This window comes from Fonsecaea erecta, assembly GCF_001651985.1.
Source record: "Fonsecaea erecta strain CBS 125763 chromosome Unknown Scaff4, whole genome shotgun sequence".
Taxonomy (NCBI): domain Eukaryota; kingdom Fungi; phylum Ascomycota; class Eurotiomycetes; order Chaetothyriales; family Herpotrichiellaceae; genus Fonsecaea; species Fonsecaea erecta.
The window spans coordinates 988,428-1,003,816 of record NW_017387247.1 but is presented as its reverse complement, the minus strand read 5'-3'; the positions used below and the strand labels follow the sequence as shown (position 1 = coordinate 1,003,816).

The window sequence follows — 15,389 nt, the reverse complement described above, 5'->3', positions numbered from 1 at the left end:
TTTCATCGGAACGGATAGTTGAGAGCGATGGACGGGCAGGATGCTCCCCCTTTTTCCTTCTAGTACCGAACATGCTTGCTTGAATACAAGGTATAGATTATCGCAGACAGAGAAAAGTTTTTGCGGTCCAAAGTGGTGATATCAAATCAAGATAACAAAGCGACAAGGAAAAGCATTCCACAGTAAGAAAAAGCAATAGCATTTACGAAGAGGATTGAGAACGCCTATAAAGTCGATACTTGCCTGATAAGACATCTCTTTTATCAAGTTATTAGGCGATGCGATGTCAAGGAAGCAGCTCGCATGGCAAACCAGTCGCAGCGGAGGTAGACGAGGTACCATGATAAAACTGCGGGGGTGACGCATTGTTGCAGAATGAATACCAACGAGAGGTTCGATTGAAGGAGGAACGCGCGTTGCTTTTCAGCAGATCGGCAGGCCTTGAAGCGAGCGAGTCGCTAGCATGACATATATGCGATGGTTGGCTGATGTTTCCTGAAGCTGAAGCAGGACACAAAAACTTGAAACTGGACGCATCGGATCCTGGAAAATGGGCGCCAACAAGAGACTAAATTTGGAAATCGCAGGCGAGGGCACGAATAAGAGAATGGAATGCGTCTGACACACTCTCGTCGGAGTATTCTGGGGCTGGTACAGTAGGAAATTGCCCTTGTCAGACAGAAAGTATAAAATAAGGCCTCAATTGTTGCTTAGCACCCTTGATGAGCTACAAGTATTACATCAATCTAATAACCGCCCGATATGGCCATGACCAGGCTGAAATCCATAAATACAGCCCTACCGTACTGTACTGAAGCATCTGCACAGCATCAACCTCAGCCTCTGCTCTCCGAGGTCGGTACAAAGCAGCCTGAATCGTTCCGGCCCTCATCGGATTGATCATCACATCAAGCCCGGCAGTGCGGAATCATCTAATAACGACTATTCCCAGATCGACTCTGTCTACCATTGTTGCCGGTCATCTTCCTAGAGCATGGTCCTCCTTCTTTTGCACTCCATCTCACCACAGACCATGTCAAGCACGGTTTTATTGATGGTGCCATGACCGTGCACCTCCGATTCTAGGGTTACCTTCGCAATCCTTCTTCCCATCTACTATGCCGAGTACGTACAGGTCGAGGGCAGCTCTGCATGAGCTCCCCACCCACGTGCCGGCTCGAGCGCTGGGGTCGATCCAGCCACCGGCATCACCGCCCTGAGGCTTTCGATTTGCGGAACCTTGGGGAGCTCGCCTGCCGGGGACTAAAGGCACATGTTGACGTCCTCGAATATAGTTGGATGGTGCTATATTTGCTCTTGGTCTTTGGTGGAAGCTTGCCGTGCTTGTACCACCTCTCTCTCGAGCTTGCCATAGCTTGCCATAGCTTGTCTTACAGTACATAAAGCAGCTGCTCGAACATGCAAAAAGACACGGCCTCAGAACAAGTCATCCACCTGGGTTCCTCAGAGTCGAAAGAAACTCTGACTCGGATTGCCCGTTTCGTGCGTGAGAGGCCCATTTGACCAGTAAGAAAGATGAAGGTCAGCCCACTCGCCTCTGTGCTACTGGCAACGGCCGTTCAGGCCGCGCCTCAGCCTATCAGCGCCTCCTCCGGTGTGGGAGCTACCACATCAGACGTCTACCCACCAGCATCCAGTAAGTCATTGATATATCTACCGCTATCACTCACAAAGTTATTGAAACTAACGCCTCTCAAGCATCGGTCGACTCGTCCCAGTTCCCACCCGAGTCAGTGGTGCAATTCCCCGGCCCAACGCTGACGGGCTTGGAGCCAGCCGTCGCCCAGACAGCTCCCCTCTACCCATACAACACTCAAGGCGCCGCCGCTTTTCCTCTGGTTGCTGCTCAGCCTCAGGGCTCTAACTCGAGCTCCAAGGTCGACATCACCCGTTACTGGGGTAACCTGGCACCATGGTATTCGCTTTCGTCTGCCGACTATGGATTGCCTAATGCCAGCCCACTCATCCCTAAGGGCTGCTCCATCAATCAGGTTCACCTCCTGTATCGCCACGGTGCTCGGTACCCTACCAGTGGCGCTGCTCCTGCATCGTTTGCTGCGAAGCTTGCCAATGCCACCAAGGGTGCCGGCTTCCAGGTGACCGGAGAGCTCTCTTTCCTGTCCGACTGGACTTACAAGCTGGGTGCTGAGCTTTTGACGCCTTTTGGACGGAGCCAGAACTTCCAGCTCGGTGTGGCATACCGGCATTTGTACGGTGAATTGCTCAACAACTTCACCGCTCAGGGTGCACTCCCCGTCTTCCGCACCGAATCCCAGGATCGCATGGTCAAGACCGCCCAGAACTTTGTCGCTGGTTTCTTCGGGGTACCTGAGTACATGGACCAAGTCAGCCTCGAGATCCTTGTCGAAAACCCCGGTGTCAACAACTCGGGTGCCCCCTACGAGATCTGCAACAACTCCAACATCGCCAGTAAAGGAAGCATCGGCACCACCGTCGCAAACCAATTTGCCGTCAATGCTTTCAATGCTACCCTCGCGCGCTTGAACTCCCAGGTAAGCTTCTCTATGTGACCTAATAAGCCTACATGTCGCTAATCAGGACGTAGATCTCCGGCAATCTCACCTTGACGCCCACCGACGCCATCGCTATGCTTCAGCTCTGCTCGTACGAGACTGATGCGCTCGGTTATTCCGCCTTCTGTGACCTTTTCACCCAGCAAGACTTCGAGAACTACGAATACTACTATGACTTGGTAAGCTCATCCTCTCCACTGCGCTTGATATGGATCCAGCGGTTTTTCTGACGTTGCCCAGTCCTTCTACTACAACAACGGCCCCGGTTCCCCCGTCGCTGCTGCCCAAGGCAAGGGATTTCTCGAGGAGTTCGTCGCTCGATTCACGCATACCTATCCTGAGGCGCTCTCGGCTCTGAACGAGACCTTCGACGATACGCCAACGTACTTCCCCCTCAACCAGTCCATCTACGCCGATGCAACTCATGAGGTGGTCATCCTCGACACCCTCACCGCCTTCAACTTCACTGCCCTGTTCAAGGGCCCTGCTCTGGACACGAGCAGCAACACAGGGAGCAACAACTTCGTTGCCAGCAAGCTGGTCCCTTTCGCAACGCACTTCACGGCTCAAGTCCTCGAGTGCCCGGCCATGACGCCGAGCAAGCAGATCCGGTTCATCGTGTAAGTTTTTTTTTTGCCTCTTCCGTTTCTTTCCCACCAATTCTATCACGGTCATATTCTGAACTTGAATCCCACAGCAACGACGCCGTCATTCCCGTCTCGGACTCACACCCCGGCTGCCCCGTGGACCCCAACGGCCTGTGCCCCTTCGACAACATGGTCAAAGTGCTGCAGCAGCGGATCAACGAGATCAACTTCAACTACGACTGTTTCGCCAACTACACGGCCACGGCGGGCGTCAACTACAACGGCCGTGCGCCCCAGAACGCCCCGTCATGAAAAGTGTAATAGCTCCCACAAATATGTGAAGGGAACCCCCCCCCACCCCTTTTCTTGCGAACTTTTGGGCGTGTTTTTCTCCGACAATGCAACCGGGTAGAGGATAATTCGGGAGAAATGTGCTACAGGAGGGCAAGGGGCATGGGAGAGGGGTTATTATGTATCACGCAAACACAGCAGCAAAAAAAGAAAATCGACGGAGAATGGTGGTACGATCCAGTATTGTACATAGATACAGACCTCCATGTGATGTATGTAATGAGAAAATCCATGAATGGCCCCAGAGGTGTTGCGATATTACCACCACCACGGCAAGGCACCAACATCGATGAAGAACTAAACTCTATATACAGTAACGCGCATTCGAACTTCAATGAGATAGATAGATCGCTTCGGACGAAAAGGTCGAGTCCCATGTGCCACACTTTTCTCTCTCTCTCTCTCTCTCTATCTCTCTCTCACAGAGTATGATGTACTGTATGTACATTTGATTGAGCATCTGACCAGGAGACAGGGTGAATGATAATATCATCTAATCATATCAGATCGGATCAGATCGGATCAGATCAACTTGGATCAAATCAAGTTGTATGTAGATGAACGGAAATGCCTACATACAGGATGAACTGCCCGTCCGTCCTTTCGAGCCGTGTCTTACCTTGCCTCACCTCGCTGAACACGAGTACGAGGTCCTGTCCCGTCTAGGAGTGAAAACGTCAAGTTCACTTCAATCTTTGAATCTATGATAGTGTTTTGCACATTAGGTACTGTATGATGCCCACTCGACCAGCTAGACTTTGACGGAAAATCATGCTCATACTGTGGGATGATTCCGGCTCGGAGAAGGACATTGATACAGGCGCAGCAGTGAGTAGCCTGGGATGGATTACGAATTGTGTAGACTTTTCATTCTTTTCATTATTATCTGGTCGCTCTGTCTCTTTCCTTAGTTGTCTCTTAGGGCCTGACCTGTCTCCTGTTTCCTCATAATATGTAATCATTTGTCCCCAGGGCTCATATGAGAAAAACATAACAAAACCCCCTCTAGTTGAATCGGTACCAAAAATCCGTCAGTTCTGTTCTCCGTGCGCCGCATCTCTTCGTAACTATTCTCGTAACCCGCACAAGCCGGGGGACTGAGGCTGAGTATTGTCCCCGCCAGCTTCCGCCCGCAAAATGCCGTGATCAAGTTCCCGCACGGTTGCAATAATCCCAGGTCTCGACCACCCTGAAATTCCTGACCAGAAGCATCGTAGAGTCCCCGAGGTCCATAATGCCCGTAACTCCATTTCCAGCCTCCAATGACAGCGGTATCTTCTGTAATAACAACAATGCCCTCAAATTCAGGCATATTCTTCGTCACAAACCACCGTAACATCAACCACGTCCGATACCCTTTCCGCCGCCGAGTTTTCCAGACAGGGAACAATTGACTTGACCACAGTCGATTCGTTCCTCTCCCTGGGGACGAACCACAGCTGGAATACGCCAATGATAGCAACGAACCCGGCAAACCACCACGCCAGACCCGTAAAACCAATACTGGAACCCCATTCATACAGAAGTCCCGCCACGGGCGGTGCCACGGTCCTGCAAGCCGCACCAGCTGAGGCAGCCAGCCCATTGATGCGTCCCAGGTAGGCCGGAGACGTACTCGCCTGCTTCAGTAAGATCAAAATCACTGGATAATCGAGGATCGAGAGCAAGTTCCGGATCGTCAGGCAGGTATAGATGCCAGGGTAGAGCAGGTGAGAGGGCAGCAGGGCTAGGTACGGAACGATGAAAAACGCCACTGGATGCAAGATGGTGACAAGAACAAATACTCGCCAAACGCCGAGACGCTCAGCGGTGAAGGGGAAAATAACAGCTTGAATAAACAAAGCGATAACCCCGTTGACAGACATGATCACTCCAACATCTCGGGTGGCCAGCCCAAGGCCGCCAGGGATGTCCACCAGGCCGCTAGCCGCGATGGAGACCTGGTCGACGGTCTTGTCCTGGTAGAATATGGGGAGGAGATGATCATAACACATCGAATGGTACGTGTAGATCGAGAGGGCCAGTGTCAGCATCACAACTTTCTTGGTAAGCCATTTTGGAGAGGTCTTCTCGCTTATGGAGGGTTCGCGGGAGGTTCCATCGGCGTTGAGCTGCCACTGATCATTCTTTTGGACGTCAATCTCATTGAACGTCCCGTACGATTCTTGCCTTAGGTCAACGGCATTGTCAGCAGTAGCGCCTGCGGCGGTGATCATGCGAGTTTGTTCGGCAAGGTTCTGGTAGACGCTGGAGTCGCGGGCACCAGCGAGATCGGGATGGGTCTCTCTCAAATACAAGTAGCCATTGAGGATGCTAACGAGCATGAGTGAAGCGCAGATGAGGTTCGGGAGAAGCCAAGGAAATTGACCAAAAAGCCCCTGTTTGGAAAAGGCATCTGGGTACGAGGCTGCAGGGTTGGCGAAAATACCGCCAACTGCAGGTCCAATAATGGTACCAATGGCCCACACGAACGGCATGATGGCGTACGCCTTGGGCTCCCACTCCGGCTTGGTTGTGAGTTCGCCGACCATGGTTTGTATAACGCCTAGCAGCCTGTCAGCTCCCGACTTGGGCGAAGGGGATATTCTTGTGCATACCGATATTCCCATTCAGCGCACCTCCGAGGATTCTTCCCGCAAGAGCCATGGTGAAGTTTGTGGAGAAGCCGACGACCAAAAGTGAAATCATTGTTCCAAAGCAACCAAAGAGGAGAACTGGCCTTCTTCCTATCCGATCCGAGAGTCCTCCCCATAGCAAAGAGCACAGAGCTTCGGTGAGAGAGAAGGAGGCTATGAGGACGCCTGCCCAGAAGGAGGGGTCAGCCATCCCGAACTGCTTGACCATAAGCCAGGCATATGGGAAGATAGATGTGATGGCGACGGGCTCCGCGAGACGACATATTGCTGTCATGAGTGGTTAGCCAAGACGTCGCGGACCAGATGGCAGGTGTCAGAAACAAGAAACGAGGCCACGAACTCACCGAGAACGAGGAATTGACCTGTGGGGAAGGAGGCGTCCGAGGGAGATTGGTTCTTTGATCGTGTAAGTCCCAACATCCTTGAAAATGCCCGCTGTCTTACGACCTGTCCTCTCCTCTGCGACTTTCAAGTCACAGCACCAGTCAGTCAATGGAGAAGGGTGTCTAATGCAATGGCGAGTCCGCACAGACGCTGCTGTCGAAACAGGGCGGTAAAGGCACGGTACAGCAGTTTAAGTGGCAGGTGAAGAGACCAGAACGAGTTGAGGGAAGAGCAGGAAGAAAGATCAAGAAGATCAAGAATGAAAATGTAGGGAGAAGGTAACAGCAAAGACGGTGAGGTGGAGGCGTGACAAGTTTGGCAGCCACCGCAGTTGTCTCGCACTTCTTGGGGCGGAGATGCCTTCCGTGAAAAAAGGTAGGGAAGGAGCGGGAAGAGACAATACTCAATGTGGAACAAACAATCGAGATGCAACAACACTTTTTGCCTCGTCGTACGACAAGCAGCAGTACCCTTCCTCACACGGAAGAATGGGCATGAATCCCTGGTGAACGTTCAGGCTCGTGGCGAGACCTGGCGGTTGGTTTTGGTTTCGCTGTAAGTAACCATCTGGTGGGGAAAATCAATAACAAGGCACTGTGAGTGAGAGGCGGATCTCAGTAGGTGCCAGGGGGCGAATGGGCTGCAACCGTCGACTCACCGCCCGGCATAGAGCAGGCGGTGAGAAGCAAGAGCCCATTTAATTGGTGCGAAGGCAGAAGATCGGCCGGGTTAGCGCCGTCCTCGAGAGGAATCCCGTATCGTGATTTGCCCGGAGATCGATAATTTGTTGCACCGGTAGAATCCGCTAGCGAGAGAAAAATGCGCGGCCCCTAAAGAGGTGCTAGGAACTCAGTCCAGATATCAGTCCATCCAGCGACAATCGTCCACCACACACCACCAGCACCCAGTATTCTAAAGCAGGTACGAAAAGCCAAATGGGATTCATTGGGCAAGGCAATGGGCGGTGATGGTGGACAGATGTTATATCAGGTGAGGCATGTCTGTGCACCAGGGTCAGCTGGGACGGAGCAGATGCAGTCCTGGCAGGGCCATCGATCTGAACACATGCTACCAAGGAGACGGGCCCAGGCCGTATCCATGACTAAGAGAAAGTGTGGACAGGGTCGACGTGTGATGGATCACGATTTCGTCTGCTGGGAAGGTCGGTGTACAACAACGCAAATCATGGAATGTCCCAGAGCCGCCGAGCACCCCTCCTCTTATCCTCGTACCTTGATTTTCATGCTGTGCTTGTCCAACCCGGGAAATGGGCCTCGACTTAGATGGCGGGGGTGATCAAAAATGCCCACCACACACGACTGCCGGCAGTATTTTGCTGCATCACAGATTGTGGTGGGGGGGTTGACGCAAAGACCCACGCCGACTTCCGAGACTAACTCGGGTTAAAGCAGTCAAAAAACACCGAAGCACGACCGGACAATGGTTATGTCAGACGGACTTTCCCCAGTACAGTATAGACCAAACGTACCTGAGAGCCTTGCTATGCTCTTCCAGCCTCGTCCTCCTGCGTGCTACTTGGATCCTATTTCATCATTACTTCCTCCCTCCGTCATTGGGGCCTTCTTTGTTTTGCGTTGCAGTCCCAGCTCTGCCTCTCCTCTGAGAATCTTGATCAACATCATCGCCCGGTCTTGTCCCGCTGCCGTCTCCTTGCCCAGATCATATACGACATTGACTAGTGCCAGAGCAGCCACAAACACACACACGTCGCCTCCCCGGATGCCTCTCCACCATCGACGCTTGACGCCCACTTTCCACAACGAGTCAACACTTGTTCGTGCGGCATACAAGGAGTTTGCATGGCCGGCTGTCGTTTGGTCAAACACCTGGAACATGCCGCCCAGAGATCCGCCCAAAAAGAATCGGAATTTGGGCAGAAATGAGCGAGGGAAGAGTGCCTGGAACAAACAGATGCTTCCCCAAGCTGCACCAATCGATCCAGACACAGCTATCGTAGACCTCAACACGGCTTCAGACAGCCCGTTGAGCGACGCTAGTGGTGCTTTTATGATCTTCCTGAGCCGCAGAAGTGCCAACGCTCCGTAGTACTTCGTAAAGAACTTAGCCAATTGAGGGAAAGAAATCAACATGTGCCGTATATATGCCATGAAACATGACGGGTCCGAAGGATGTATGAGTGCACACGACAAATGCTGGATGCCTGGGTGTGCCCGTGACGTGATGGGTGAAATGATGGGATCGATCCCTGCAGGCAGCGTCTGTGGTTCATTTGGATGCAAGATGGGCGAAACGAAGTTCGGCCACCTCAACTGTGCCATCTGCGCGAGAGCATCCAGAATGTTACTCGGTGTCGGCCACACAACCTTCGATGAGAGGCTGGTTGGTCGAGGCTGAATATACTCGGGGGTATATCCAAGGATGAACGACCCATACGCCTCAGGGAAGCAGTCGCGGTCGAACACAAACGCGTGGAACAATTGGCCCTGCGCCAGAGCAAACAACACCCAACTCCCCAGCCACGACGGCTTGTTCTTGACCAATGGCGTGTGCTCGATGGCGGCATATCCCAGTTCGAGGGCTCGACAGCCGACGTAGATTGCTAGTGTGATCCGTAGCTGATCTGCGGGACAGATGCCCAAAGCAAAGCCCGAGAGACTGGCTCCAAGTGCCGGCGCGACACGAGAGGTAAGCGTTGCGTAGATCCGTGGATACCGTTCTCGGATATCTCGCACCTGCTCATGAAGCAGTTGGAGCCTCAGTCGGGAGAAAATTCGGTAGAGCGTGGCATGAAAGAACAGGAGCGACGACAGTGACAGGGCCATCCTCGAGTGCGATGCTACGAGGGGCTTTCTCGACCCGGTTGCGGTTGGAGACTTGCGTGCTGAAAGGCGGTCCAGGAGCGCCCCGATGAGTTTAAGAGAGCCATATGTGACCATAAATACCCGCGACGCAGAGCGGAAAGCAGCTGCTCTATGATCATCGTGGAAAGTGACTGATCTTGAGCTGTTCACCTGCTTTTCGCCTTCTCGGACGCCCTGTGCTCCCGACGATTGTCTCGACAGCAATTTGCGCAGCAGCTCATACTCTCGCTCGTTCACCACAAGGCGAATTGGAAGTTGTTCGATCGCCATTCTGTACGGTCTTATCAGTACCTTGGTGTTTGAAGGTGCTGATCAACGCTGACGCGACCAGTGTCCCAATTGTGGTGGATAGAGCTTCGAGCCGCCTGAGCGTCAACTTCCCATTCTTTTTGGGATTTCGTACCACTCGTGATGCGATGGGATACGAGGCAATTCTAGAGTTGACCGCTGATGAGAGCAGAATGATGAGGACGAAGGATGAGGTAGGGGATGATGCGATTGACGCGCGAGGGAGGTAGTTCAATTCAGATGCCTCGGTTCAATATCGACAATATCGACAACACGTGGATAAGTGCGTGAGTGTGTCTCTTGGTCCACACAACATCTACGGTTGACCATGGCTTGCGTAAGATGCAACCTCGAACGACACCTCTATCGTCCACAACATCCACCTTCGAGATATCCCCACGGCGAAGGAATGCCCGCAACCTCCTGGGGCTTCCTGAACTATGCACCTCTTCAGCCTCCTTCTGTCCATCATTATCCACTCTCTCATCCTGGTTGATCCGGCCCTCGGCGCGAAATCCACCGCAACGTCCTTCTGTAAATGCATCTGCTTCAACAACAGCACGATCATTGCGCTGAACCCGCCGCCTTCGACGACGAGCGCCTCAGCAGTGCATAACCTCGCGCTTCGATCTTCTCACGCACTGGCAGCGGACGGCATATCCGGCGCTACCACCGACGACGAGCCCTCAGGAGCAACGCCTTCGCGGCGCCCGCACCACAAACTCACTTGCGCCGACTGCACGCGGGCGTTTTGTCTCGACTATAACCTGCCAATCTGCAAGAATGCGCGGGACGAGGATGTCTTTACTACATGTTTCCGTGCGTTCCCCACTCTCTCCCTCTCCCTCCTAGTTCCATTCTCCGCTCCACAGCCCACCATATTACTGATTTCGATGGAAATGTATCCCCCAACTAACCAGCGATTCAACAGAGCGGGACTCCCTCAAAGACGAAACTGTTGTGGTCATCTTCGTCTTCGCCACAGCGGGGCTGCTGGGCTGGGCCATCGTGAAGCCTTGGATTGATCGACTGCGGGAGAGAAATACTTTTGCGCCACTACTGCAGCACGACCGCGGCGGGCGGCAACCATACGCTTCCCACGGACGGAGACCGAATGGGCAAGGAGGCAACTCGAGAGGGGCCCCTGGCGCCCGCTTTGGGAACGGCAGCAGAAGAGGAGGAGGAGATGAGGATGATATGGGACGTGGGAGCAGCAGCCGGAGTGGAAACCGCAACGGCAATAGCGAGGGTCCACGGAGAGGGGGAGGAGACGGCGGATACGCTTCTACTCACCTTCCGTACGACGAGGATGTGCACGCAGATCAAGATGCGATGGACATCGTCTCAAGCATGCCGTCAGGGCCCAGCTCTCGCCCCTGACATTCAAGAGTCAGCGTTTTGGAAGTTAAACACAAAAGTGTTCTGTTTTGGCTCTCTCTTTGACACATTAGTAGCTAACAATCGCCCGTGCTTCCATTGATACCATCGCTGTAGACATGAACGCCCTACCATGTTGTACATCACCGATCTTCCCATCTGGTCATATTCTTGCCTCGCAAGCATCCAAAAGCCCGCCCAAGCATCGGCTTATACTCTCGTCCCAACTATCCTACTTAATGGTACTCGTACAGGTAGCAAATCATTATGTATTCGAGGCTCTATCTGCTTCGTCGCGTAGGTACATGCTGTTGCGTGCCATTCACTGCTCCATCGCAATAGTAGTGAGATCTCACTCGCATTTCATGAAGCATTCCCACAGCCCGGCAAGCAACGTGGGAGAGTATTAGCCATCGACTCAAGATCACGCTGTGTTAACATCGAATAACAGCTCACATCTCTTTTCCTTTTTCTTTTCCGTGATGTCATCCAAGACACGCCCAGTTCAAGATCGATCTCGAGAGACACCGCTGTGCCGTACATATTTTCTAACCCGTCCATTATGCCCATCCCAGGCCCGCCTTTTTGAAGATCCCCTGTGCAATGCTGTAAGAAGAACAACGCACATACACACACATGAAAGAATTCCCGCCTGCTGTAACGCTGTCATAGCCATGTCTGTGCAAGTTTCATTATTTTGGTGCCGCTTCGCATGTTTTCTCCTCATTTGGAAGAAATCAAGAAACCGACACGTTCTCGAGAGAGGACATTTCCCGCCGTGATCGACTCCTTTAATCCCACAGCTTCCCACGCAGCAGAGTTCGCCATACGGTCTTTGTTTGGAATGCGGGACGTGTACATCTTTTGACGACGGGCTTCGCGTTCGTTGACAACATCGGCCATGAGTTTCGCAGCGCCAGCATCCCGGATCGTGGATGCTTGGATGAAGTTGTTGAAGACATTGAGGTTCTCAAAATCCACATTCAAAAGTATGTTGGACGCAACGGTGTCCTTGAAAGTCGATGCAGATGGTAAGATCTCAGATTGCGGAGACGATGGAGACATATCTGCCGACGAAGGCATGGAACCAAACACCATAGAAGCCAGTGCTGGATTGTGTTTCGGGCGGCCATCATCCAGTTGAGGCAGGCGAGACGGGATCATGGTGCCGGCAGTCGAGGTGGTGTCGAGTTTGAAGCTCTTGACGTCAATGTGGGTGGCCAGGAATTGAAGGATGAGCTTGATGATGGAGCTACTGGAGTCGAGATAGTCGGATCCGACCATGTTCTTTCCATGTGATGACATGGGTGAGTTGGCAAGCTCCACGGCAGCTCTGTAGGTGAGTTCCAGGATATCCCAGTCAAGGTAATTGACCAGAAGCCTCTCTGCACAGATGGAGACTGGTTCAAGACCGAGTTCTATCCCAGATACCCAATAGGACAAGAGATACTCAAGGTTGTGCACTCTCACAGCCTGAAAGTCAGCCCCGGGATGTGGTTGAACAAAAAAGTCCTTTCCCAAGACCGTGTCGGAGTAAAGGAAGCGCAGCGCAGCTTCAAAGGCGTGAGCCATGATTGGACGAGCAGGATACAGACTGATGACATTTCCGGGGTAATTGTTGTTAGTCTGTTGTTGGCGAGTCGCGAGTCTTTGCATGCGTAGGCTGCGGAAGAGAATGACGGAGTGACAGTATGTCACAAATGGCTGTCCATTAGCTGGATTTACCTGGAGGAGAATATCAACACCTTCTTTTGTCGCATTGAGAAGAAGCAGATGTTCCTGAAGTGAAGGGAGAGTGTTGAATGACCTTGGCGGAGGCCCAGGGAGGGCATAGGGTGTGTTGGATGACTGATGGTAGCCATTAACTGCCGGATCGCGAAATCCATCATTGAATGTGACAGGTGGTTGTGCATTTTGATACCCAGAGTTAATCTCTCCGAGTTGCGACGTAAAGGCACCACTCTCGTCCAGTGCCGGCAGTGATGAATCAGTCCCATTCGCATGAATGGACGTGGCGGTGGGTTCAGTTCTCCCTGCGGACAGTGGACCTGGCACATCGGTCTCCAGTTGACTATTGTCGTCCTCTTCGGCTGGGCCCGGTAGAGTTTCAGACAAGTTGTCATCGGCACCAGCAACAGCCTTGTGGCCATAATCGGTGTCGATTACTGGCAGTTCCCTGGCGCTCACCACATCTCCGATATTTGATGTCTCCACCACACCAGCATCCTCTCTAATGTGTTTATCGATGTCGCCAGTTTCCACCTCTTCCTCATTGCCTTCATTTTCTGCGTGTGCTTCTGTGAGGAGTTCTTCATGCGCTGTAGATTGAGAGAGCTGGGGAGTTACAGGTTCTGAACCTGGGGGAGTAAGTCAGTGGAGGTCGCATGGAGCTTATGAGGATTCACTGACCTGTGGACAGAGTCGTTACTTTCTCGTCGAAGACTCCATTATGAGACACATCGGAATCAGCCACGTCTGCCCCAGAATCTGTGTCCCTGGGAGACTTTGCATCGTCGGTAACCAACTGAGGTGCTGGTCCTAAGCCCACCTTCTCTTGTTCGCGTTCCACCGTGATCGGCTTTGGTTTCCGGCGTTTCAAGCCTGGGATCAAAGGTAATGCCGGCTGCACTATGCGAGCGTGTGGCTTCCTGACTGATTTGTTAGTCGCGGAATCAGAGACCATCTTGACTGAGAAGCAACGGTCCAAGTGACGGCCCCCAAGATGCGACCATGGAGATTGACCGAATGAGTAGGGAGAACAAGCAAGAATGGCGTAGCAATCAATACTGGAGAGGAAGAGGAATTTGCACAGCTGCAAGAGCGACAGCAGACAAGAGTGATGATGTCGGCTGTCTTTCCAAAACCAAAGCCTCGGAGGGGCAGCCACAGGCGAACTTTGGATTTTTAGCGACGACTTTCCCTTGTTGGGGTGCATCAACTCCGCACTTTCTGGCCAAGACCATCGGAAGCGGATTATCTATATCGCCGAAGGGCCGACAGCGACGGAAATGCTCCGTACTTCAACCAAGCAGGTCCTCAGACACCAGAGAACGTCTCCTTGAGGAGTCATGAATTTGACCACAAGATCTCTATTAGGTGTCTATCGCTTAATCCATTAACAATGTCAGCGACTGATATCTGTGTGCTCCTACCGATAAGAGCAGGAGGATCGACAAGTCTTCGCTTGCAAAGACTCAAGCGATCTCCAAAGACATATGCGCAAAGGTGGTCTTCGAAAGACTTGTCCAGAGTTCAAGGATTCACTACAACAGCGATGACGATTGTGACAGCTCCTCGTCGTGGATCCAGTCCATCAGATATGCTACTTAGACTGCGTCCCCCACGATATGGTGGCGGAACTTATGTACACATTTCTTCGAGTAGCTATGGGGTCCATCGTAAGGCTTAACCACGTTGCTGAACAATCATGTGGATATGCCGTTTCTGGTTCCTGACGAAGGCACTTGCGTTATAATAATGGGCAGATGGCAAGTTCACAAAAGCAGAAGGTATAAAATACCCAGTGCGTGAACGTAGCACCCGTGTGGAGAATGGAAGAGATGGTATTTCCGGTTACTGTAAGTATGCCTAGAAGAGTTGCCGTGAACTGTTCAGCACTTTGTCTGAAAGAGGGTATTACTCGTACAAGAGGATGAGGCCATCAGCAGCGGGTGGAGAAGACCGTCCGTTGGGAAATTGGACGAGATCTAAAGTCCTTTCTTCAGACACGCTTTTATTCATCAAAGAGCCATCCTTGGACATTCCGGAGCGACCATCCGAAGTTCAGTGCCGCAAACTGCAGGGAAATCTTCCCCGCATCGTGCCAGCAAAAAATGAATTGAATCGGTGGAAGAGGCACAAGGTACCGAGTATGGTAGATGAACTCAAGCGACTACCAGGCGTCGAATCGCTTGAACCATGTGGCAGAGGCACGAAATTACCGGTGGGACAGACGGTGGATGCTGCGTGTCGTCGCGCCCTGGAGTCCTGAGGTTTAACAAATCATCGCGATACGGGTTGCAGGGTTACAACTCCGAGGTAGACATTCCTTGCACCTTGTACAATAATATGTAGCGGTGCGCAATAATAGAGGCTTTTTCCATTGTTGAAAGTGGATGGCAGTGGCTATGACGTGGCGGTGTAATTTGCCGGCAGATTGGCGGCGTCAGGCCAGAAGCTGGAGGCGGGACTCTCGAAGAAAATCCAACGCACTAAACTCACCTAACTAACTTGACGGTGGAGAGAATGCCCAGTGCTAGAGACGGGCGACGATTTCCAGACACGCGAGAACGCGTCCTTGGGAAATGATTGTTGACATCTCACCGTGTTCGTGGTGAGCCAGGCTTCAAAGTCAAAAGCAGATTTGGA

General features: G+C 52.3%; 5 protein-coding genes across 5 annotated transcripts; 2 read left to right on the top strand and 3 right to left on the bottom strand.

Moving 5' to 3' along the window:
- Positions 1–1,536: 1,536 nt before the first annotated feature.
- Positions 1,537–3,454, top strand: AYL99_05113 (hypothetical protein; the record flags this gene model as incomplete). The annotated part of the gene is made up of 5 exons (XM_018836625.1): positions 1,537–1,657; positions 1,720–2,534; positions 2,588–2,734; positions 2,796–3,175; positions 3,253–3,454. The coding sequence occupies 5 exons, from the start codon at positions 1,537–1,539 to the stop codon at positions 3,452–3,454; spliced, it is 1,665 nt and encodes a 554-aa protein (XP_018693478.1).
- A 1,343-nt stretch (positions 3,455–4,797) lies between these two features.
- AYL99_05112 (hypothetical protein) lies at positions 4,798–6,139 on the bottom strand (the record flags this gene model as incomplete). Its single annotated transcript, XM_018836624.1, has 2 exons — positions 4,798–6,038; positions 6,091–6,139. The coding sequence occupies 2 exons, from the start codon at positions 6,137–6,139 to the stop codon at positions 4,798–4,800; spliced, it is 1,290 nt and encodes a 429-aa protein (XP_018693477.1).
- A 1,906-nt stretch (positions 6,140–8,045) lies between these two features.
- AYL99_05111 (hypothetical protein) lies at positions 8,046–9,626 on the bottom strand (the record flags this gene model as incomplete). Its single annotated transcript, XM_018836623.1, has 1 exon — positions 8,046–9,626. One exon carries the CDS (start codon positions 9,624–9,626, stop codon positions 8,046–8,048), a length of 1,581 nt encoding a protein of 526 aa, XP_018693476.1.
- Positions 9,627–10,084: 458 nt separating this feature from the next.
- On the top strand, positions 10,085–11,024 carry AYL99_05110 (hypothetical protein; the record flags this gene model as incomplete). The annotated part of the gene is made up of 2 exons (XM_018836622.1): positions 10,085–10,463; positions 10,576–11,024. The coding sequence occupies 2 exons, from the start codon at positions 10,085–10,087 to the stop codon at positions 11,022–11,024; spliced, it is 828 nt and encodes a 275-aa protein (XP_018693475.1).
- A 720-nt stretch (positions 11,025–11,744) lies between these two features.
- AYL99_05109 (hypothetical protein) lies at positions 11,745–13,704 on the bottom strand (the record flags this gene model as incomplete). Its single annotated transcript, XM_018836621.1, has 2 exons — positions 11,745–13,378; positions 13,431–13,704. 2 exons carry the CDS (start codon positions 13,702–13,704, stop codon positions 11,745–11,747), a joined length of 1,908 nt encoding a protein of 635 aa, XP_018693474.1.
- Between the last annotated feature and the right edge of the window lie 1,685 nt (positions 13,705–15,389).